The sequence below is a fragment of the Bacillus rossius genome, chromosome 17 (assembly GCF_032445375.1).
Source record: "Bacillus rossius redtenbacheri isolate Brsri chromosome 17, Brsri_v3, whole genome shotgun sequence".
Taxonomy (NCBI): Eukaryota; Metazoa; Arthropoda; class Insecta; order Phasmatodea; family Bacillidae; genus Bacillus; species Bacillus rossius.
Genome location: NC_086344.1, coordinates 26,141,700 through 26,166,567, shown reverse-complemented (window position 1 = coordinate 26,166,567; position 24,868 = coordinate 26,141,700). Strand labels below are relative to the sequence as shown.

At 37.8% G+C, this 24,868-nt stretch overlaps 1 protein-coding gene across 4 annotated transcripts in view; it reads left to right on the top strand.

Annotated features, from left to right (window-relative positions):
- The window catches only part of LOC134540853 (DNA repair protein RAD51 homolog 3-like), a 99,356-nt gene that overhangs the window by 9,555 nt on the left and 64,933 nt on the right, over nucleotides 1-24,868 (top strand). For 2 of the 4 annotated variants that reach the window (XR_010076523.1, XM_063383850.1), the window contains exons 5-7: nucleotides 7,933-8,093; nucleotides 13,818-13,949; nucleotides 23,554-23,806. Coding sequence is in view for 3 of the 4 variants with exons in the window: in XM_063383850.1 (XP_063239920.1) it covers nucleotides 7,933-8,093; nucleotides 13,818-13,949; nucleotides 23,554-23,806 (546 nt within the window). In the remaining variant the exon portion in view is untranslated. The remainder of the gene's footprint in view (nucleotides 1-7,932; nucleotides 8,094-13,817; nucleotides 13,950-23,553; nucleotides 23,807-24,868) is intronic. The other 2 variants (XM_063383851.1, XM_063383853.1) reach the window with 2 other exon arrangements.

The following is a 24,868-nucleotide window of genomic DNA, read 5'->3' as shown; positions in this document are numbered from 1 at the left end:
CAAATAAATTAATGGACTGATTTGCTCATTACAGTATATTAATGAGTGTTATTTAATTGTGTCATTTTTGGTTGCTTTTGTTTTATATTGTGTACATGAATGCAATTACTGATGGGTGTGCGTGGAAGTTGGGATCACTGCTCCTGTTTCCCTCCTCGTCTTCTCCAGTGACCTCGCTGTCGGCGAGATTTTGAGCTCTTATTCATTCATTGATTTATGATTTATTCATTGATACATTGATTCATTCATTGATTTATCTATACTAATATTATAAAGCTGAAGAGTTTGTTTGTTTGTTTGTTTGTTTGTTTGTTTGTTTGTTTGAACGCGCTAATCTCAGGAACCACTGGTCCGATTTGAAAAATTCTTTCAGTGTTGGATAGTACCTTTGAATATATATACTGTATAGAAGTCGCGAGTGGATAGGATTTACTCTACGTTTTTCAGAAGCGTATGATGAGCAGCTTGGGAACTTCACCGCTGCAGTGCGCTGCCGTAACGCCCTGTATCGTCTTAGTTGTTATTTACACGTTAGAGAGCAGCACTGTTGCCCGCTGTCATTCCCCGCACCCCCTCCTATCATTCACTGTAGCTCAATGTCGTTCAACAAGAGGGGGAAGGGGTGTTTGAAGAGTTTGACACTTGTCCGCTAGGGACCACCACAAGTCGATGCCCTAGAGATGGTGGCGATTGCGGCGGTGAATTAACCAACTACCTCAAAACCGTATTAGAAATTTTAACCTGGGCTGGCGACTTCTATACAGTATATATATTCAAAGATAGTACATTTATCGAGGAAGGCTATAGGCTATATTATATTATCAATAACATTATGGATCCTTACTAAAAGTCCAATTTAGAATCAAATGTGTTGGAGGGGGTTAGATACAACATGCAGTACACGTACGAAGTGTGTGTTGACAATGCCGCAGGCACTAGAAGTCTTATATATGTATATATATATATATATATATATATATATATATATATATATATATATATATATATATATATATATATATATATATATATATATATAAGCGAAATACCACTCACTGACTCACTCATCACGAGATCTCTAAAACTATACACCCGATTGACTTGAAATTTAGCATAGTTACTCATTTTGTGATGTAGACGCTCACTAAGAACGGATTCTGCGGAAATCCGATCCCAAGGGGAGTTTCGGGGGCGTAATATATCAAAATTTCCAGTTTTTGGTAGGAAATCACTATGGCAACGGCTTTGTTAGTGCAGTCCTCATCATCGTTGAAATTTTGCGGGTACTTTAAATATCAAAAATTTCCCTTTTTTTCATGTATATATATTTTACAGACTTGAAACTTCACAGTAATGTACCTTATGTTACGCAGGATGACATTTTCCGAAAATGGGATCCCATGGATGGTTAAAACCAGGCAACAGTGGGTACTTTGTCTGCATGAGAACAGGATTTTGCATTGTTCATGCCTTCTGCGTCTCCATGGCAACGGGCATCGCGCGGCAGTGGCGTGCCCACAAGGAGGGGCATGTATAATGAGCGGTGCAAGAGTGATCTGCCTGTAGACTGCCGTAGCGAAGTACGGGTACATCAGTTGTACGTTGCGTGCACGAGTCGGGAAACCATCGGTGCTATTCATTTTCTCTCCTGTACATTATACAGCATTGTAATAAATTTTCACTGAATTTTTTTTAATTTACCATTACTGTAAATGGGTGATGTGGCTTAATTTTTTTCCATTAGTATAGCCGTGCGAAGCCGGGTCAGGCAGCTAGTTCATTGATACATTTATTGATACATTGCTTCATTCATTATATTTGGGCAAATACCTGCAACATATTTGGAGTTTATATGTTTTTATGTTGTATGGTTTGGCACAGTGCACAGAGGCTTGGGTTGGAAGGGTGGTGGGGGGGGGGGGGGGGGGAGGGGAGGAGAGGATTCGAAAGACACCATATTGGTTTCAACAATTTTTGTCCCATTAAAATGTTATTAACATTTGATACTTAAAATTTTTCATCTTTCAAGGCCGAGATCACAAAACAAGGGATTTTCGAAGGCCATAACACAGTGTATATTTCACAGTATTATTAAAGTTGTAGTCAGTCTTAAAAAGGAATTCCATACTAAATGCCAGTGACTTCTAGGAGAAAAATACTTGTAGCGGCCAGTCACTACTGTCATTGAATATATATGATGTATAGAAGACGTGAGTCCAGGTTAGATTTTCTGGCCTGTTTCGAAGAAGAATTGTTGTAGTAGCAAGCTCCGTCGCAGCGATTGCTTCAATCGCTGGGTATCGGCAGTGCGCACCCCTAGCGGTCTTAAGCCGTACTAGGTTAACCAGCCCAGTCATGCCACCACCCTCCTCCCCTATCCCAAGTCTTGCTGGTTCTAATATCTCAGCAGCTGCTATCAGCACCGTTAGGCGACCTTGAAGAGAAGCTTTCCTTACCTCTGCCTTGAGAACGATGAAACCCCAAGGGAAGCCAGCCACTGAGATCTTCGGCTGGGATTTTGTACCCTTTTTAACGTTTACTTTTAACGTGAAAATTAGCTCCTACAAACTTTGTATCGGGCCTACAGTCAATCTTGCTCTAAGTTATGGTTTTACTATGAAAAGTTAAATATACATACTTTCTTATTTAAAACTTTAATTCACATTGATAGTTTTATACATTATATAGGATAATAAATGTCCATAGATGTTTTGTCTGAATGTGAGGAACAGTTCACAAGGCACATCAATATTCCATTTTTTTTGTAAGGTAGAAACAAGGTCAATTAGGTTGTGGATTATTACTTGCGTATTTTCGTTTTACATTATTTATCGGATAGATGCAGTGTAAAAAAAAATTGACGCGAGTATGCGATGTAAGTCCTAAACTATTTAATGTAAATTATCAATGTATGTAATCCTTTAGTTTTTTTTATTAAATATCTCCACATTTTACTTTAAAATATCATTTAATTAGATTACAACAATCACATAATTTAAATTTCTTCGTTTTGACTACAACCGAGTAACTGTGTGAACACTAGTTAATTTTTATTGTAAATTTTAATAATTTAAAAGTTAAATTTTAAAATTTTAATAATTATTACCCACTTTATATGTTTCACATAAGTTATATTTCATTGGTAAGTGTTTCAACAAAAATCTAGAATTCTACCATTAAATGTGCTTAAGAAATCTACTAAATAATGAATGATTTTTGATTATCTATAATGGAGCTAAATGAGTATTTTTACAATATTAAGATGTCAATAGCTATGAGTCACTGTCAGAAACATTTATGTGAAATAGAGTGAATTTATTTACCAAACAGAGAACATACTTTGTTAGTGCATCAGTGTAAGACAAACAAGTTCAAAATTTTGTCTTGTACAAAAATAAAAAAATAAAAATCTAGTGGATAGACTAGCCTAAAAAAACCATCACAGTAAGTATTAATTTTTGTAAATAATTAAAGTAGATTTAACAGTTTAAAATTCATTGAATACTGTTTTTGTTTACCTCTATTCATAAACAATATTTATTTATATTCAAAAATATTAAACTATTAATCTAAAAAAAATTAAAACGGAAGACTTAAAACTTATTTTGAGATTCTAAACAGTAGGTACTAAACACTTCCTTCCTTATAACTATTGTTAGTTTGAAAGCTTTCAATAAATGTTTCTGGTAAATTAATTTAGTCCTAACATTTGACGTTAGATTATTTTTTTGTGTTTTACACGATCATATTTTTACACATTTCACACATGCTAAAACAACACTTAAATTTTTGAACGAGTCACTGATTTGTAAACCTCTCTACATGTCAGTGAATGCATGTGTATCAGTTGTTTGTTTAAGTTTTACAATGGAATATTTTACAATAGCTAATGTTCAAAAAAGAGTACCTTATAATAAAATGATTTTTTTTTACTTATAAAATACATTAGTATAAACAAATATGTTTACAATGCAGTATTCTAAAATTTTTGGTAATAAAGTTTATATTTAATTTTATTACCAAAACATGTTGCAAGGCAACACTGTCCTTTGTGTATAAAAATTAAAATGGAAAATTGTATGTGGCACAAACAGATTAAAATTTAAGAAAAATGTGTTCTCATTTTAGATGTCTCAAATTGATTTTGAGGAGTGGAAACGATAAGCTTTCAGAACTTTCAATTTGTTCATTAATACATTATGTAATATGTGCTGATCATTTTAATACAGAAAATTCAAAAATATACTGAAGAACTGTTTGAACTTTTTTGCAGTTCGGAATATGCACAATACTAGTTCAAAGGAAAACTTTGAAAATCAAGAAACAGCCAAGATTACTGAATGTGACGATGCCACACACAAACTTAACTTTCCCAAAGGTCATAAATTAGAAGTTGTCTGAATGTTTCCGAAATACGTCATACTTATCTTAGCAATAAGGAAGTATCAGCATCGTTTAGTAGTAATAGTAGGACTAATGAGCCTATCACACTGCCAAATACTGATTATACGCTATGGAAAATATGACTTTCGGTGAAGCGTCGTAAGAAAGAATTGTTGCTTAAAAGTAGTTTATAAATGTTTATCCGGAAACAGGTTCCAGGTTGTGGATGATGTGGATGGGTTTAATGACTTACCGCCCTGATGTCATGGCAGCCATCTTGGATAATCTTTACCTTAACCTTGGACCTTGACCCTGACCTCAGTCGCCATCTTGAGTTCGGCCATCTTCAAATCGAACAACCCACTCCCAGTTACGTTGCAATTTTTGGTATGGTCACCATATTGGCATCGAGAGCCCCAATCCCCTAACATTGCACTTTTCGCTACGGCCAGAATATTGAATTCTAATATCACACCCACCATCTTGGATCTCACATCACAGCCACATTTTTTGATTCTGGCGACACAGGCGCCATCTTGTTGTCTGCTAGAGGCAGCTATCTTGGATGACATCACGGGCACCATATTGGTTTTTCTGTTCTGCTGGAAGCCGCCATCTTCGATACCGACATTTTGTTTCTGTTTTTTCTTAGAGAGCACCAGTATGACACTGTCATGCACGTAAGGTCGATGTTCCATTACGTGTTAATATTATTGTGGTACTTATTGACATATTAAAATTAATTTTTTTATATAAAATACATTGTAACCGAATTAATTTGGACCTCTGGGTTGGAAAACATATGTACGCCTTTGATCGCATGGCCATGAAGACATTTACCAGACCGAGAATTAAAAAGGTATTAAAAAAGAACACACATATTCGTATTTGTAATTTTTTTAATTTGAAGGTAGTAAAGCATCACCTATTAGAGTGTGTTGCCGTCATGTTAGTTTCATTTTTAGCCTGTAGAGTGCAGTATGTTTTATTACATTAAAAAACACTATTTTGTCGGCCATTTTGGCCACCATATTTTAGCCCGTTTTGGCAACCATCTTGAAATTCTGTAATTATTAAACTGGAAGTACCTACAGGAAAAAAATTTCAAAATTCATCAAAAAATCACTTCTTAATTTACTGATTGATTCAAACGATAATGGTGTTTCGTTCGTTCCTTGATCAATACAAATAAAGTTAACTTAATTAAAAATTTTCATAAAAGTGACACGTTCGAGATTAAACCAACAAAATAGGAAATAAAATTTAACAAGACTGAATCAGCTGAATGCGAATCATCATTTTCATAATGGTTGAAACTTGTGATGATTCTGTACAAAATATAATTTATCTTGGTTAAGGTATATATTGAAGTTTTCTGATGACTGTTGAAAGAAGGTACTTTAATCCTAGTGTTGTCAAGAAGATAATTAAAAATCAAGCTATTTTTATTGTAGTTTTCCATAAATTTTGTATCTCATGTTCTCATGGTTCTTGGTGACAAAAGAACCAAATTATGTACTGTGCTTCAATGAAGCCAAATTTTTTAAAATTACATACATTATAAAAAATTATTATTATGTGAAAATTTTGAAACCAAAATGTTGTCTTTTGATAACTCTCCCTCCCCCTTAAAGGGGCACACCTAATTAAGGGTGTACCTTTGTTAGCAAGGCGGGGCGATAAGTGCTACGCTCGCGGGTGCTTCTAGTCCGGTATCCTCTCTAAGAGCACGTGTGTGTGCGGAGCTTCCGATGAAACAACACAAGATATCTGAGTGGGACCTGTTCACGAAACGAATTTTAGAATTCCGCTGTGGGCGAATGAGTTGTTCTGTTACCGTATTTTGTTGTAAACTACATTTTTAGAAGAGTGAAAATGGCTAAAAAGAATATTTTTCAGAGTAACTTTTATAACTGAAAGGCTTGGTACAGTTTCATGAAAGCACATAAGGGACTTGCATTACACCTTAATCTTCATTTCTCCCCAAATAACGTTACAATTACCGCTCAGATATCATAGTCGCCCCATGCGCGACGAGAAGGCAGCCTAGCTCTCAGGGATACAGCGCGAGAAGCGCGACGGGAGTTCCCGAGATCGCAGAGGGCGTTGAACCGCACTCAGGGAATCATGTTGGAATTGAACCCACGACTCGCCACGTGAGTGTGACACACCATCTGTCCCTGCCGCAAGGAACAAGTAGTGATGAGAGACAAGATTTAATGATTTGATTTGTAGTCCAATTTTTTTTTTTTAATAGAGGATTTTGGTGTTATTGTTTTTATTTTTATTGAAGCTGTTGTGTAATACTTACCATAATAGTGGTAAAATTTATATATTGTATTGTTATGGCAAAAAAAAATATTTTTTTGAGTAAATTTGTTTAAAACAGATACATTCAGAACAATAAAAATAAATTAGCGAGCATTTATAGTTTAAAATTAATACAATTATTATAGATGCACAATACAACAAATTGAATAACTTTTCTGATCCATGCACTTTGGTACAGCTTTTTTGTCCGGAAATAACGACGGTCCTTGAATTTCAAAAATTTAAAAGATTCATTTTTTTTTTTTTTTCTTATGATTTGAATTAATTTTTGCTTGAATTCAACTTAATTCCATGATAATAGCTTGCATTGCAGTGCTTTGTGGTGTTTTAACGCGCATTTCGGTGTCATGACATGCTTTCCGGTGTTATTTATTTATTTTTTTGTTATTCTTATTTCCTACATTGTACATTTGTAAAGAAATTATTTACTAATTTTTTTAATGTTGCATGTTGTGTGTATTGTTTTTTTTGTTTTGTTGTCTTGTATTTATGTATTGTTTTGTTCTGTCTGCATGCATGTATCTGGGTTTGTTTGTATCGTGCCTGCCACCCCAAGGCCATAAGCTGTAGGTAGGCATGCGACAAATATTAAACAAATAAATAAATAAATACCTATTGTCTTTGAAAGATTTGTGCAATGGGAGTGCATGACTTGATGTAAGCTTTTGGACACACGCCATTGCTTAGCACATGCGTGTCTGTGGAAGAAATTGTGCTAAGCAGTGGCGTATGTCCAAAAGCTTACATCAAGTCATGAATGAATACCTGTTTTCTCATGATCTACCACGTAGGCAGGGCCGGCACGTCCACACAGGCGAACTAGGCATCCGCCTAGGGCGCCAAGTAGCTGGGGGCGGCGCAGCACCACACACAACAGCTGATACAACACGTTTGACGATTATCGAAACTAGATGAAAATGGAATATTTGTAACAGTTTGGAATGCTTATATTGATTGGTGTAAGTAATTATTTAAAGTCCACGGTGACCTGTTTATGATTTGTAATAAGTAAAAAAAGTAAAAAAAAAAAGCCTGTTTACATTCGATTGTCGACAGAATATTAGGCTTACGTGATGTATTTTGAGGCAAGGAAAATTTTTTTGGGGGTGTCCTTGGCGAGGGGGGGGGGGGGGGGGCGGGCATTAATATTTTTCACCTAGGGCGCCAATTTACCTTGCACCGGCCATGTAGTGTCCCCGGTGGTGGTGTGTGGCGCAGACATGGCGACGGCGTGGGCGGAGCACTGCCGCGCGGCGTACTCGCGGGAGGTGACCGTGGACGAGCTGCTACGTGGTGTCTCCTACGTCGCCACGCACGACGTGACGCAGCTGATGGCCGCCCTGCACCTGGCCCATCGCCGTCTCCGCGACGATCCGCAGGTGCTGCCATCTGTCGTGTTTTAAAGTTTTGAATCATCCGTCCAAATTACTGTCAAATTTGGAACAGGGCACAGTGGTGCCAAAGCTAAAAAAAAAAAAAAATTAAAAAGGGCATAAGTGTATTCCATTACACACGTTTCCATAGAAAAAGCTTCATAGAACATGATTAACATAGGTTCGAAATGTACAAAGTTATGTTACAGGAAGCGTTAGTTTGTCCAATAGTCTGCACAAAGCAAGAAAACGAGGGCAGAAACGTCACGCGAACCCTAATCTAATAGGAAAGTAACAGTAAGAAGTGACTCAAATCACCAATTAACAAGAAAACGGCTCAAACAGGTTTCATCATAAACAGTCACAGTATAGATCGCGCAAGACGCTAACCGCGCCAAGAAAGTAAATTGCACAAAGGCGAAAACAACTTACCCAAAAAAAAAATTTTTTTTTTGAAATTTACAAAACAATTTAGGGATCCGAGATACTGGAAGCCGACATGGCCGGGGGTGGATCACACATTCTCGCAGTGACCTTCAAGCAATACGAACATAATAAAATAAACTAAATTTAGAGACAGCGAGCCGAAACAGAATACAAAATGAAGGACACTGACTAAATCTACGTTACGGCGCAGCTGCCATGCGCTCAACAGAACCAATGCAAATCAAACTCACTCAGGCCATGTCGGAACTCTCGTTGCACCCAATGGCAGTCCACTCGCTACATATATCAGCCCAAGCCGAAGCTACCAAACACTATTCTCCGTTCACTCTTACCTCAGTTTTGGAATAAACAAAGCCTCTTGTAAACAAACATTCTCATTGGCTGCCGGGCGCCACGCACATTAATCGTGCGCAAGAAATAGTCCCTTGGTTACGTACCATTTGTAAGTATTTTTACACTGACTTTTTTATAACAATTGTTGATATATAGCATTATAGCGTTTCACCATTAATTTCCAATACAGTTTAATGTGTTAGCAAGTATTTACTTACAATTATGTTAGCAGACGCCGTGTGTACGGTGGCATAGACAAAAGGTACCGTACAGTGTACAGTTGATGCCCGGCGCAACAGTTGCATTTCGGATTCGCGCGCGCACGGTTTGTTATGGCTGACGTCGGACCGAGTTTTGTAAAACATAGAACGGGAAAGCCTTTGAAAAGTGCACAGAAAACTATTGTGTTGAATGTTAAAACATTTTCAGACAAATATCCGGATTGTTGTTTGCACGATATCGCGAGTTTAACTGCGGAATTTATGGGTGTTTCGAAGAGCAGTGTGCTTCGTGCAAGGAAAGAATTACAGGACACCGGGACATTAACATCTTCCGGGAAGAAAAGGAAACGTGAGTATCCTGTTATAAAAACTTGTGATGATTTTGTGAAGACGGTTATTAGACGTAAAGTGCATAGTTTTTTCTTCGCAAATGAACCACCTAAAGTGCTACGGTGCTTCCTGTTATATTACGTCAGACAAGCGGTGGACAGAGAAGCCGGGTCAAACCAGGTCCTCCGCAAGTTTAAGGCATCGCAGACAGACAGTGCTCAAGCGCACGGCGGGTGAGGGAAAGTGAGGGGAAGACAGCAAGCGAAAGGAGGGGTAAGGAGGGACAGACAAAGGAGAGTTGGGGGGGGGGGGGGAAATCGGAACATGCGCGGGATTTAACTGCAGCGGAGAACGCTGCAACCGCAAGGGCAGATCAGTAAGGGTCAGGGGAGGGCCAAATTAAATTTTCGAATACAATTTTAATACATTTAGAATAATTGAAGCGTTTATTACATTTTGTTTGTGGTTCGAAAATGTCCGATTTACCCTGTGTAAGGATCCGAGTTTGTTTCCCAGTCCGACCATCGTGCTTTGAATGGTTTCTTACAATGTGCCGTGGGCAAGTCCACCCCAATGCCCCTGACTCAACGCGAGTCTGACAGGGGTTTCATCGTGACCATGTAGATGTGACAAGACATTGCAGCGAGAGTCGGTGGGTTCTCTCTGGGTGCTTCCGATCCACCTTCCCCTCTCCCCTGTCCTAGCATTCCTTCAAATGGTCCACTATCGTCTCACCACTTCTCGTCAGCTGTGATCACCTGAATGTGAATACTGAGTTCGTTCATTTGTTTACTCATTGGAATGACCTTATCATCAACAAGAAATTAAAAAAATAAAATCGTACACTTTCACCTTTCTGAACGGCAGGTTTCAGCAGTAGTACTCAGGTAGTATCTTCTTCCTGTAAAGCCCGCAGTCTCCGGCCTGTCTATTCTGATATGTTAATGTTAGGCCTGTCCAAATATTTTTTTTCAGTTAATATTTTATTCAAATACAAATATAATCTTAAAAACGAATTTGAATTGAATAACGATTGGAAAAATTCTTTCCATCCAACTTTATGATATTTTTAAAGTAATAATTTAACATACTTACATGTAGTTTTTCAAGTTAATGGTTATAAATACTTAAAAAATCTACTATAAGATAAGATACTTTAGAATTCTCAGCTATTTTTTTTTGTAGTGCTGCAAACAGCTTATTGTTTGCTTACCTTGTTTTTAACGTAAAAAATAATTTCTGGATTACATTGTATCCTCCCTGTCTACTGTTTATCAGGCCCTGATGATATAAACTCTAAGTGTTAGTTGTATTAGACCTATCACCATTACTAAATTGGACTGTTTATGTACATATTAATATTATACAACAGTGACTAACACTTTAAAAAATAATTTTATTCATTATTTTGAAGTCTATAAATATTTGAAATCAAATGTAAAACAAAAAATTAATAATTCATTTTGATATTTCAAAATTTGAAAATTCCACAAAAACATTTAATATGCATTTATTTATATTCTGCATTATATGTAGTATTTTCATTTAGTCGTTTGTATTACATTTGCGTATTACAGTCTCTAAAGCAAACCATCATATAAAAAATAGATAATGACCACTTCCTTTCAAGTTTCACATGAATGACATCAAGTTGTCTTTTTTGGGACGACAATCCCTTGGGATGAAGTTGTTGGGTGGAATGAGGTTCTTCCCCGGTTGGCTCGACGCAACATTGCTTGCATGCACTGCCGTCTCGTGTGTGGAACATGTTCCGGCGCATTCCTGCTTGCAGAAGCTCCCTCGTGAGCTCCACGCCTAGATTCCAGCCCACTGCACAGTGTTGTCGCATCAAAGACAGCCATATGGCCCATAAGGGAGCGTAGGTCCAGCCATCTTGGATTTTTCCATCTTTTTGCTCTGAATGTTATTCAACGTTTATTTAAATGTATTTCAAATGTATCCAGGTACATATTAGTACTGTAAATGAATTTTAACGGGAGTAGCGTCTTGATTAAAATGATAGCCAGCAATCACACGCACCTACCTACCTATTTGGAGAACAAATTATTTTGAAGAAAAAAAAAATACTGATAGTTGTGGTCGCCAATGTGAAATAATATGTTATTTACTTCCAGCGCTTACAGACTAGATGCTGTTAGTAAATATGTGGTCGCAACAAGGTACAAAAGGTCTGGGAGGTATAATTTATGCCTCGACATGCCAAAAACTGAGATAAATACAGTAGACTCTCGATTATCCGAGGTAATGACTGGCAAAAACACAGTTCAAGGAATGTGTGTGTGTATGTGTATGTGTTTTTGGTTATCCATGGCCCCTTTGCCAGTCATTACCTCGGATAATCGAGAGTCTACTGTGTTTATCTCAGTTTTTGGCATGTCGAGGCATAAATTACCTATACCTCCCAGACCTTCTGTACCTTGTTGCGACCACATATTTACTAACAGCCTCTAGTCTGTAAGCGCTGGAAGTAAATAATATATTATTTCACATTGGCGACCACAACTATTAGTAAGTACTGGAGCTTTATTGCAAGTGGTATCAATATACTTGAAATTGCAAGATGCAGAAGCCTGAACCTGATACATCTTAAAACTGAGGAAGTAATAATTTCATTTCGCTTTCATTGCCAGCACGAGAGAGAGAGAGAGAGACCCAAGAGAAAGTGACAGGAACAGAACAATGTCACCTTTGTTCCAACGGTTTATAGGCAATTACAATCACTTAACTAGTTAACAGCTAACATTACTAGGGACAAGATTTTGTGGTTTTATTTTTATGTCAATTTCTATTTTAAAACTGGAGATTTCGGTGTTATTGTTTTTAATATATTTTTATACATTTTCATAATAATAGTGTATTATTTAACAAATATTAAACTTAAACTTTTCTAAATACTTATTTCACCAAAACAGTCTCATTTTAACTGACGTGTGATGCACTTATACAGTAAAACAATTTGTAATAAGCAATAAGCATGTACCTATCGAAAAGAACTACTCAGAAAATTAAAATTAAATTAACATATTATTGAGTTTTTTGAAAAATGTGCCAATGTGAATAATGTAAAGTTTGTAACTAATAAGAGGTTTAAGATCAGACATGATTTAAATTTTATTCTAATTCATTTACTTCATACATTTTGGTACAAAAGTCAAGCTAAATACTTACATTCCATGAATTTAAGATAATAAAAGATAACACATTTGTGGTTTGAGTTAAATTTTGTCATATTACTTATTGATTTCATGTTTTTAGTTACATTTTGGTGCTGAATGGTGCATTAACTTGCAATTCAGAGTTACCTGTTACATGCTTTGCAGTGTTATTTCGGTTTTATCGCACTTCAGCATATTGTGGGCTTAGTGGAAAAAGTCGGTAAGTCCAATTTCTGGAAAAAAGACTGTTAATTCACTTACCAAGTTTTGCTTGCCTAGAATAGCGTTGTAATGGACTTTCCGAAATAAAGCTAGAAGAAAACGTCCACAATCATTCATTATTTGGACTTCCAAACGTTTTCTTGGCAAAGATATTGCCCTTACAACTTCATCTGTGAAGTTAACTCTTTTTCACAAAAAAAAGTGGACTTACCAACTTTTTCCACTAAGCCCACAATATGAGGTATATTAATAGTTTTATTAGTGTTGCAAAAAAAATTGGATAAACAATACTTAACACCAGTGATGTCATAAGAAAACTATTTGTAGCAACCAGTCACTATGAACTTCAGACATTCAACTTAATTATATTCTATGCCTTTAGGAAGCCAAATAGTCAATATTAAACCAAGAGTGCCTCTCCCCCTTAACACATCCTGGTGCACTCAGAGTGCATGATTTGAGGTAGGTATGTCTTAAAACTGTCGTGTGTTTATGCTGTTAATAATTCTTATCTGATATTTACCAACTAACTTAAGGGATGGAAACCATTAGGTCTTTATTTGAAGTACTATCAAATTATTATATCAATAGTATTTTGACTGATGGCAATCAAAAATATATTTTTTTTCAAAATTCGACTAAATAAATAAATAAATATTACTGTTTCATACTAGCTGTTTGTTATGTTGTGTTGATGGAAATAAAAAAAAAAGTGTAGACTGAATTGTACAGGAAAACATTTTATAGTTTATTCTGCTGATTATGTTTTTTTTTTAAATGTGTTTTGATAATGATTTGTATTATGATAAATCTGTTCTTTTGCCAGATGGATGGAATAGGGATAATATTTTATGGGAAAACATGAAAAACTCGGAGAAATTGCGTGAAGTCAGAGATTGGGAACCCTGTAAGTGGCCCACTGACTTCCAGTCGGGAATGCTGGGCGTCGGGAATGCTGGAACGGTTGAACTGTGGCTGAACGCGAGCGTGGTGCTCCGCAGGTGAAGCTGCTGGTGGTGGACAGCCTGACGTTCCCCTTCCAGTACAGTGCCGCCAACTCGCTGGGCAAGACGCGGCTGCTCAGCGTTGCGATGGACAAGTTGCACGCCATGGCCTCCGCCCACAAGATAGCGGTGAGCGCACCGTGTCAGTTAGAATTATTAGGATATGAGTTGTGGCAAGGTCATCGTCTAATTGTATTATTAACTGGGTAGGACGATTATGATGTGGGATTTTACGCTGTGCATTATTACCAGGTGTTTCATAACGTTGAGGTTGGTGAGAGATGCATAGATTTTGAAGCTGAAGACAGTACATTATGTGCAAAATATAAAACTTACAAAAAGAAAGTCTGGCATGCGTATAAAAACGAACTTTAAACTGTAACGCCTCTCGTGCCTCAAAATTAAATTATTTTAAATTAATTAAAAAGAGCCTTGGAAACTTGCTGGGTAAGAATAATAAGAAAAATAAGTTTATTGACCAGAGGTGGCACGAGGTGGAGAACAAGACAATTTGGAACTCCCTGACACAAGCAACTGGGGAGCTGGTGGATCGTTTAAGGGAAGAAGGTATATCATAAATAAATTAACAGTACACAAGTAGCTTGGTCTATAGGTTCCCTGTTTTATTTAAAAATGTAAATAATGAATTCTGTTTTCATTTGATTTGGCATTTATAAGTTTCCCAATTAATATATTAATTATATACTTAAGTTTTTCGAGAACGGGCCGGCCCTATATTAGTATAACAACACATACTCAACTTTAACAACAAACAATTACATAAACAAAAAATTTATAAGTATCACACCAAAATTTGATTTGTCCAATTATTCCATCGATGATTAGTTTTATTGATTCTACATATTCTTGAGGAAAGCACTGTTCGCTGGTAGGCTATTCATTCGATTAATGTAGTTCGTAGCTAGAAAGGGGGGATGTTGATTTTACATTACCACCCGGGTCTTCAAAAGATAACGTCGGGTCGCGGAAACATCTCTTCTAACGTGACCCGCAGTTAGGCATGTGCGAATGTTAAATTTTCGTTGCGAATCGAATTGCGAAGCAAATAGTAACTATTTGTGCGAAGTCGAATCGAATGCGAATAGTTGCATTTTTTTTTATCTCAACTTCCCAAACCCATTAATAAAGTTTCCCACATAAAAAAAATTGCAGTTTTAATCTGTTTTATTTAAAAACATGAAACCATTTATTTTGAAAAAAAATTCTTATATGTAAAATTTAATTATAGTTTTATAAACACAACATAAATTGAACTACTGTTCTTTTGAGCCTTCAAAAAATGTCCATTGTTAAGTATAATGAACTTTTTCTAAACCGGGGAAAATTATTGAACTCCCATGTCCATTTGGGGCAAGAACAAAAAAGAAAAAACTAAAACTATTTAAAAATATACACACAAAACCCCATTTAAATCTTTTAGTAAATAAAATATTTAAACACAATTTATAGTTATAGCATCTCAGCAGTTTAGCTTTTATTTTAAGTTGGCATGTAAAAACACCAATTGCTCTACATGCTGAGGAAGCAAGTTTTCTCTTCGTGCTGAAACAGCATTCCCAGCTGCTGAAAAGAGACGCTCTGAATTTACTTGTGTGGCAGGAACCTCCAGATACTTTAGCGCTACTTAGGATAAATATCGGTACTTTGTGCCTTCATTTTGCCACCATTACAATGGAATCCAATGTCTGCTGATGTGGGGTTCTTTTAAGTACTGTCGTACCTCTTCTTCTCCTTCATCATAATCTTTATTGTCTTGCGTTGGAATACTGTCCAAGATAGCCCATAAAGAAGACGTTGGTGCAGAGTTAAAAATGTTAGATTTAACTTCTTTAACTGCATGAATGGAATTCGTTTTTATACTTTTAATTTCCGACACAACAATGGCTTGTGATTCCATTGTTGATAGAAGAACACCTTTAAATCTGGGATCTACCAACATTGCAGCACGCTGTAGGGGCTCTTGCATGTAGTTTGGAAACCTCGACTTACGTTTTTATGCAACGCTCTTGCAAGTGTCACTCCATCTTTTTTGGTAGCGATGTGCGATTCGAGGTTACAAAGAAGACAGTGAAGTACTGGAATGATCATAGACAATGTTGGGTAAGTGTTACCACTCATTTCTTCTGTGGCCTCTGCAAGTGGTGGTAAAACTTGAACAAAGTTCTCAGCAAGTTTCCATTCCACTGCGATCAGCATGTTTGTATCACCAGAGTTCACGTTGTCGGGAACAAGAGCAGGTTTCATTTCCAGCAGTCTCTTCAGCATTTGGTACTCTGAGCACCAACGTGTATCAACATGCTGAATTACCTCTAGTTTAGGCATGTTCAACTGCTCCTGGAGTGTGTTTAGTTTTTTTCCTAGCACGAGTGCTTCTTCGGTAATGACCAACTATACTCCTGGCCTTACTAAGAAGTGTGTTTGTACCTGGGCAATCATTCTTGCTGTTTTCAATTGGAATTTGAAGGGTATGAGCTAAATATGATCTTGATCCATCTTTAAATAATTATGCTGAAGCCTGTCTGGAATTATGAGCATCGTCAGTGATACAGAATAATGGTATAGGCGACACTGCTGGGTCGATTCCCCAGTCAATGAGAACATTTTGTAGGGTAGCAGCCCCATGAACACTTGTATGGGATTCATTTACAACAGTTTTGATCATTGTAAATGACACAGAAGTAAAGTCGGGTGTCGGAGATAATTGCAGGTAAGTCTGATGTAACTGTACGATGAACATGAAGTCCAGCTATCAGATGTAAATCTTGTACAAGCATTTCCTTGAGGTTTTTTTTCTCATAAAGTGCTGCGATGTAATGTTCAGAGAAAGTAGTTTTGCATGGTACTGTACATGTAGGTGCAACATTTTTGTGTCCCATTAAATCTTGAAACCCACGCCCTTCTGCAAACTCATAAGGCAAAAGTTCTGTTGCCAACATTTTGGCATTTTGTTTTGTAATACTTTGTGCTTTAGGATCGGTTGGTGACATCTTCTGTGTACTTCTGAACATAGTCGATAAAGTAGACTGTAGAAATTGTGGTTTTTATTTGCAGAAGTTTCTGAAAGTGTGTTTGGCCCCCAAATGGTTCTGGAGTGTCGTTGTAGTGCCTGCAAGAAATATTTTTTTTGTATGTCTTACTCATTTTCTTGAGAAAATTATTTATTTTGTACAATCAGTATAACATAAAATGTACTAGATGTGTTTTTAAAAAATAAAGTGATATTTTAAATATTTAAACACGGGGCATTCAACAGTTCTCACGTTTTAAATGGAAATTATCTGTAATAATGAAACTGCCCTCATATGGCAATTAAAAATAGTGCAATACTCTAAAATAGTTATTCTTCTGAAAAACAACATTATAGAAATTTTATTTTTGAGTTTCTCTCATTTCAGTTGATGACTATGGTCAACTGCATTGCAGTATTTCAAGTTGTTAATCAATCGTTTGCAGTTTTAACAGTTTATTAGGTTAGGTTAGGCTAGGCTAGCTTAGCTACATTTAAGTTATTCTAAATCATTTAAATGGGTGGTTAGGGTGTTAACTACATATAAAATAGGCCCTATTGTTTAAATGCTTGAACCATTGGTTAGGTAAGCTTAACTACAAATTAAAATACTGCCAGTTGGCATCTATTGATTGTTAGATTAGGTTAGCAACATTAAAAATACTTATTTGTGGTTTTCAAGACAAGTAGTAGTCTACTCAAAAATACCATTTTCTGTATTTTTTAACTTTTTGGATTAGCTCTAACCGTATTAGAAAAACACCAAAATTAGAATAATTAGTAATTTCACAGATCACTAAAGTCTAATAATATTTGCTATTTTTTCATCCACATCGAAAAACTACACGAAAAAAGAAAAACTAGCGATAATTGTGATACGTGTTTTAGGGAAAATTCATATTGTAGAAAGATAGTAAAATTTCCAAATTCGCTATCTAAACAATATCAATCTATTACACAAACACTTTTTTATAGCAAATTACTTCATCATGGCTTCAAACGTCCCCGCAAAACCGTTATTATGAACGTTACGACGAAAATCTTGTCTAAAAGTAGTCAACATGAAAAGTTATTAGGTTGAAGGCATAAGAAAACTAATAAAAAAATACATTTCAAGAGTGGTTGCAACGTGACATAATTGCGTTTTACTTTGTCTTTTTTACCGCTGGATATTGCATTACAATCGGAGAACAGTTATTACCACGCATATAATATTTTATATCGCTGTGTACAACCCACAAATTTATAAAAACAATACAATTATCATTGTAACATAACCTACCACGCGGGCATTTGAACAATTGTTTGCATTTATCGAATTGTGCGGAACAATCTCCAACATATGTGAAAAGAATTCCATATTGCACTAGGTTTTTTCCTTTTGACGGTATTTCTCTAGATTGTGATCATCCCTCTGCGCCTTTATCCATTTATAATTTCGTTAGACGAAATTAATAAGCCCAGTAGGCGACACAGTGCTGCAATAGGTTATGTAACTCTTTAGATTAATCGATTATGAAGTCACACTTGTGCGAGAGGTCGATCTTCCAAAGTTAACAGAAAATAAATCGTACGTGCGACGTTAAGACTTGAATGATACGAAGCTTCGTTTAATGCGAATAGTTCATATTGTTTCGAAGTATTATAGAATATTAAAAAAACTTCAAATTCGTTTGTACTATCGAAGCTTCGCACATGCCTACCCGCAGTGGAGGTGCAGGACCACGAGCTGGGAGCAATTTGTCTCTCCAGCACTTCGACCCTGTCTGAAAACCAAGCCAAATTCAAAACGAATTAGACCTGCTTCCAGACAGTCATACACCGTCGGCGCAAAAGGCCAACAAACGGGAATGTGGGGGAAAAGGCCAGATTACTCACCAAACAGGGTGTAGAGTTCGGAGCTCACTAGGTGTCTCGCGCCGACATCAGGATGCCGCGGACCGAGAAGACGCGGATGCGCGAACAAAGTCGAAAATTTAGAAAAAAAAATAAAAAAAATACTAAAACTTAAAAATTAGAGACATGACTTGAACTAATTACTACTACTGACCGACTACTGAACAAATGGGATCACATCCCATAGAGCAACTGACTACATCTCTTCTGCACCCGAATTCGAAATTCCCGCGAAAAACCTCCTAGCGCAGAGGACGTCGAGAAGACGTGGTCAGTAGCCGCGATCAGGACTGAGTGCCCCGATGGCGGATAAAACTCCTAATTAAAACAGGCGCTAAAGCCCTAGGGAGGAGGGGGGAAGGTTCGGTTCTAAGCCGAAAATTTCCGAAGGAGTCCGAGGCGGGCGTGACAAGAACACGACATGCGCGCTCTCTACCGGACAGAAACGAAGGCAACGAACAATCGACTTCTACAGGCCGCGAGAAGAAAGCATAGTGCCTTATGGCGCCGCGACGCTGCTTTCTAGCGGCGTAAGGGTGAACTACTTGAGGTGGTGAGCTGACTTGCCACCAGGTGTCATGAGGGTAAGCTCTGCACGCTGGCGACCAGGCCCGCGGTTACATTTTCCTCCGCTAGATGTCGGGGATGTGTCTGTCGGACCAGGGAGAAGGTTTTTGAACTAGGCCATCGTCCCGTCCGGTCACTGCTCCTAGCTTGATTTCTCAGAACTAAAGTGATGTGGAGAGTGTAGGGGGGGGGGGGGGGTTACAGAAAACACCACTCCGCTGGGAACACAGCACCACTGGATCCCCATGCGTGACGAGACATGCTATTCTCAGCAGGTCTCTACAAGGTAGCAGCTTGCAGCCCAGGAGATGCTCTATGCAGTTTTGGTCATGCAGGGAATTAAAATTACAAACTCGGGACGTGACTGCAAGCGAGAGAAATTTCAACCGGGCTGACCATGTCCACATTAGACAGCAAAATATCAGATTGGCCCCCTGGGAAGGGGCTTCGGTCCACTGGCACAAAGTTTAAATCCGTGGCGTACACCAGCCTAACAAAAAGTAAACACCCCCATTAACAACCAGATAAATTAAAAAAATAAGAAACCCCAAAAAATTTTAAAATTATAGAAAAAATTAAAAAAGGTGACGAAATGCCTAATTTCCGGCACAAAACTAATTACTTAACGTGATTTTGAGACGCGATTTTAATATTAAGTCATTTTTTCGTAAACATTTATATAGGTAATCAATATTACAGTTGTGTGAAGGTTGGTTGATTGAACGTGTTCACTAGGCCTGTGCGAAGCTTTGACTAAGCAAATCAATCAAAACACTTTTTAATATTTGATTTGACTTCACCAGGAAATTTGCTATTCGTTTTATATGAAGATTTGGTTGTGATGCAAAGCTCAACAACATTTACTCGTAAAAATATTTATAGTTCTTATTTTTGTGTTCTATATGTATTGCTTGAATAAAGTTGGTTACTTAAAATAAAAGAAGGCACTCCATTTGCTTTTATGAATGCTTAATTTGATATTATGCATGGTTATTTTGTAATTTTATTGATGTTATATATATAGCCCAATTGGTTATTATCTTAATCAGCTCAAACATTACAAATATTTAAGGATTATTTTTTTTTTACTTCAATCCTGTATTTTATAAAATAAGTGTAATATAGCTTCGCTGAGAACAGTATTCGCAATTCGAATAGTCTTTGTGAATGTTTTAAACATTCAATTTGATATTCGCTTTGGATAAAAAAAAAACTAGTATTCGCACAGGCCTAGTGTCTATCGTAATTCAAACAATAAAATTTCACTAGTCATCAGATATTTCATTCTGCATTTTAAATTTAATCTATTTTTGCTCACTTGGATATCCATATAATAAATATAAACCCTTAGGATGCCATACTTAATTGCATACAAGTATACATTCTTCAGAATGACAATAAGTCACAACCAGGAAAAGTACAACATATGAGTAAAATATAAATTATTACCTGATTCTATAAACTATCAAACATGATAAAAAGTAATTAATATTTTCTTGAAATCAACAATGTTATAGTTTTACGTCAAGTTTTGTATCAGTTCAAGCAATCACAATGAAATGATAATCAATATCTTTTCATTAAAACAAATTAATGATCAAACTAGCTCTTAGCATTTAACTCATAACACTGGACTGTAGAGTATATCAAATAAATAATTCTTCTAGCCATTCTTTACAATTTAAATATTTATGAAATTGGTTGGATAAAATTAAATTTCAAAGCGATCAACAATTGACATAAGCAAACAAATGTAAACGTGTATAAGATTAAGTAATGATACAAATGCTAAAATTCTACCAACACACCTCACGTGTTATGGTGAGAACTGAAAGACGTCGGATAACGGAGTCTTGTAGATAATCCTCGGTTTTGGCGTGCTGTTAGTACCCTGATGCGTTTTCACTGTAAGTTATAGATTTTATGGTTTTATTTTCAGGTCACTTTCGTTCTTTTAAAAACAGGAGCTTCCGATGCTAACCTCGGACAACACAGTGAGATACAGATGAACCCAACAATGATGACAATCAGATAACGTGGAAACCACGATGACAACCCAGCGACGCACATGTGAACCCAGCGTTGAAAATTAATAGTAGAACAAAAAAATAACAGGCATCGCACTTTCGAGGACATCTATGTGTTTGCTTTCGCTGCAGCCTGATAGTTCGCTCTTGTTATATATATATGTACAGATATAAGTTTTTCGATTGGGTTTCACATCTTGATTATTCACCATCTTAGCTATAATAGGTCTTTATATTTATAAACTTCTAACCTAGTAAACCTGATTTATAGATAAAGAAAAGTTACCGGAACATACATACGTAGGCAGGGTTCGACTTTAACGCCTGTCCGAGACAGGCAAATTTCCGTTCGGACAGGTATATAACGAAACGTGCCTGTCCGGGGGGACAGGTTACTATTAAATTTCAACGTAACATTCAGTAGTCCACACAAGTCCGTCAGGAGTACCGTATTTACCCGCATAAGGGTCAAGTATCGCACATTTTATGCCGATTTATTGAGTAATAAAATATGGTGCGACCCTTCCGGGAGTTTTTTACAGCGCAGTTATTCTACTCCGCGTTCTTGACCCCTCCCTTTCTCTTCAACGACTTCCACCGGCCCGGCGCTAGCAAGGCTGTTGTAGAAGGGAGTGATGGGGAAATCTAAAAATAAACCAGCCAGAGAGGGGAGAGTGTGTTTGTGTGCGTGCGCGGCCATATGACAGTGATAACCGGTTTTCCCTCCCTCCCCCCTTCTACATTCTCCCCCGACACAAATTCTTCACATTCCTTCCTTCTCATTCGTTTCACGTGGTAACTGGCACCCTAAACAATTAACGTGTCTATCTTGACAGGTGTTTATGACGCAAAGGCGCTCAATATTTTAATATTATACATTAGAGTTTTTTGTGCAGCAATGTGGCGATATGCAAGTGGCGCTTCAAAGCCGCCGAAAAAAAAAATTGGTTGTCTGTAAAGTCGGTTTACGGACGATATTTTAACGTGACAACGTCATAGCAAAACATTGATGAAATGATTGCATACTTTTATGAATAAAATTGAATCATTTTTATTGAATTATCACTATTTTGTATGGATACAAAGAAGGAGTGAAATAAAATCTTCAATTTAATTGATAAATTTACTTTTATTTGCACTCATTAATTCAAATATGTTTATTACTTTAACGAAGATATTATTTTAACTATGACTTTTATACATGTTTGCTATTTAACTTCTTCCAATCTGTGTTATTCTGTTAAGGATAGGACGATGATAGGTAAAGTAGAAACGAATGGGAGTGTTTCAAGTTTAATGTGCCTCGAAAAAGTCAAATCGATGGTTGTTCCAATCGAGTGGAAGAGAGATAGATGCGGCGCAAGCGTATAATGAGCGTAATGGGACAAAGCATAACGGCACAATGAGTCATCCTTTTTCGTGCGTGCAGCCGGCGTTCATCGATTTATTAGAATTTTTCAAGATCCCTTGTGAACAATAATGTTCAGTGTGAAATGGTGGAGCCAGAATGGATAGCTCTGAAAATTGTTGTTCACCAGGATTGTACTCCTGTGTACAAAGCCAGTTGGAGGGAAATAAACACAAGACACAAGAACAAATTTGTTAATATTCTTTCACTCGTGGATCTTGTGTTGTCTCTGCCTGCTCATACCACAGATTGTGAAAGAGAATTTTCTTTGATGAAGTCTACCAAAACGGACTGGCGCAAAAAACTTGAAGATACATTATCATCACTGATGCATATCCAGATGAAATGAAGTAGTGTCTGTGATTTTGATCCTACCCACCCGGCTATTGAACTTTGGTTTAATCGTGGTAAGAGAAAGTGCAGACCATTTCAGCCCCCATACAGAAAGTGCTTAGCTAGGCTGCAGCAAGATGAGGAAGATGCATCTGATGACAGTTCATCTGATAGTAGTTCAGACACATTAAACCAGTGATTTAGTGCAAAACACTTAAATCAATATTTAAAACTTCATTATTAATCTTAAAATAGTGTAAAACTGACTTGTTTTGAGTACAGTGATGTTCTTAAGCATATATCAAGTTAATAACCAGTAATTTTTTTAACGTAAGCTGGACAGGTGGAATTAGTTACGGACAGGTAAGTGTCCAATTATACCTGTCCGTTGGACAGTCCAGTTAAATCCTTAAAATCTATCCCTGTACGTAGGTAAGCTGAACAGCATGTGGGTGATGACATGGGCGAGCACAGTGGGCTTGCTGGAGACGGGTGGAGCGGAGCCCCCAGGCACGGCGTGGCGGCTGGCCGTGCTCAGGTGGTGGTGACGAACCAGCTGAACACGCGCGTGGTGCCGGGCAGAGACAGCCGGCTGGTACCCGCGCAGGGGGAGAGCTTCGCGCACCGCGTCAACCAGCGCCTCCTGCTGGGACGACCTCCCGGGGGCCGGCACGCCGCCGTGCTGCTCAAGGGCGTCGCGGGGCCGCGCGTCTCCGCCGCCTTCCAGGTGACTCCGCCCCCTCCCCCCCTCTCTCGTGACACGACACCACACTGTGCCACGTCGCCACCCTCCCTCTCACAGCGAGGCTGGGCGTGACACGACACCACACGGTGCCTTGCGACGACTTGACACCTCGTTCTTGTTCAATTATTTCTTCTCACAGAGCCCGATATGTCGCCACCCTCCCTAGACCGCACCTTATGGCATTGGAACTCCCCGCAAGCGATGTGCGAGTGTGCCCGAACAACCGCAAGAGGGCGCCGTCGAGCCATCTTACCTCGGTGGCACGACTGCTTTGTAACTGCTCGATGGACTTTTCTGTCACCAACGCGATTCTATCGTTTAGCCGTGAGGTGGTTCGAACCATCCTCAAGCTTTTTTTTTACAGTTTTAACTTTCATATTATAAGCGTTGTACAAGTGATGTGTATATAGCGCCGTGCAATAAATCTCTTATTTCACCTATCTCGTGTTTGCGCCTCGTTCACGTGACGAGTGTTTTGAGAGTGCCCATCGGCACGTGGGACGCAGTAAGAGCCCAAGTGCTGCGGTCGGCATAGCACGCCCGACGCTGAGAGCGGGCTGGGTCCAGAGGACCTCAACACGGGTGACGTCACGACCCCGAGTCGAGTCCCTACCGCCTACCGGGTCGTGCACTCTGGCGACTGTTAATTCTATCTATCCGCTAACGATACCTACCGGCCACATCACTACGTTCTTGGAATCAAATTGCTGTTTTTCTGATACTCCATAACATGGATTGTATAAATTAGGTCTTTCCTGTTGTTTCCAGTCGTTATCTTACCCCTGTCTTGTCTCGCCATTTCTTAGAATTAGATACCGTCATTTCTTCGGAGGACCATGCCCACTTGCGACCCAGTATTCAGAACTCTCATCCCGCACACGCATGCTTACGGAGCCATTGTTACTGTTTCTGACTCACTACCAACATGCCGGAAATAAATTCTTCACACTCGTATAAACTTCTTACTCACCGCACACACAATCAAATATGTTACAAACATCATCTGCATCCAGCTCCATGCTGAGGGAAAATCAACTAAATACT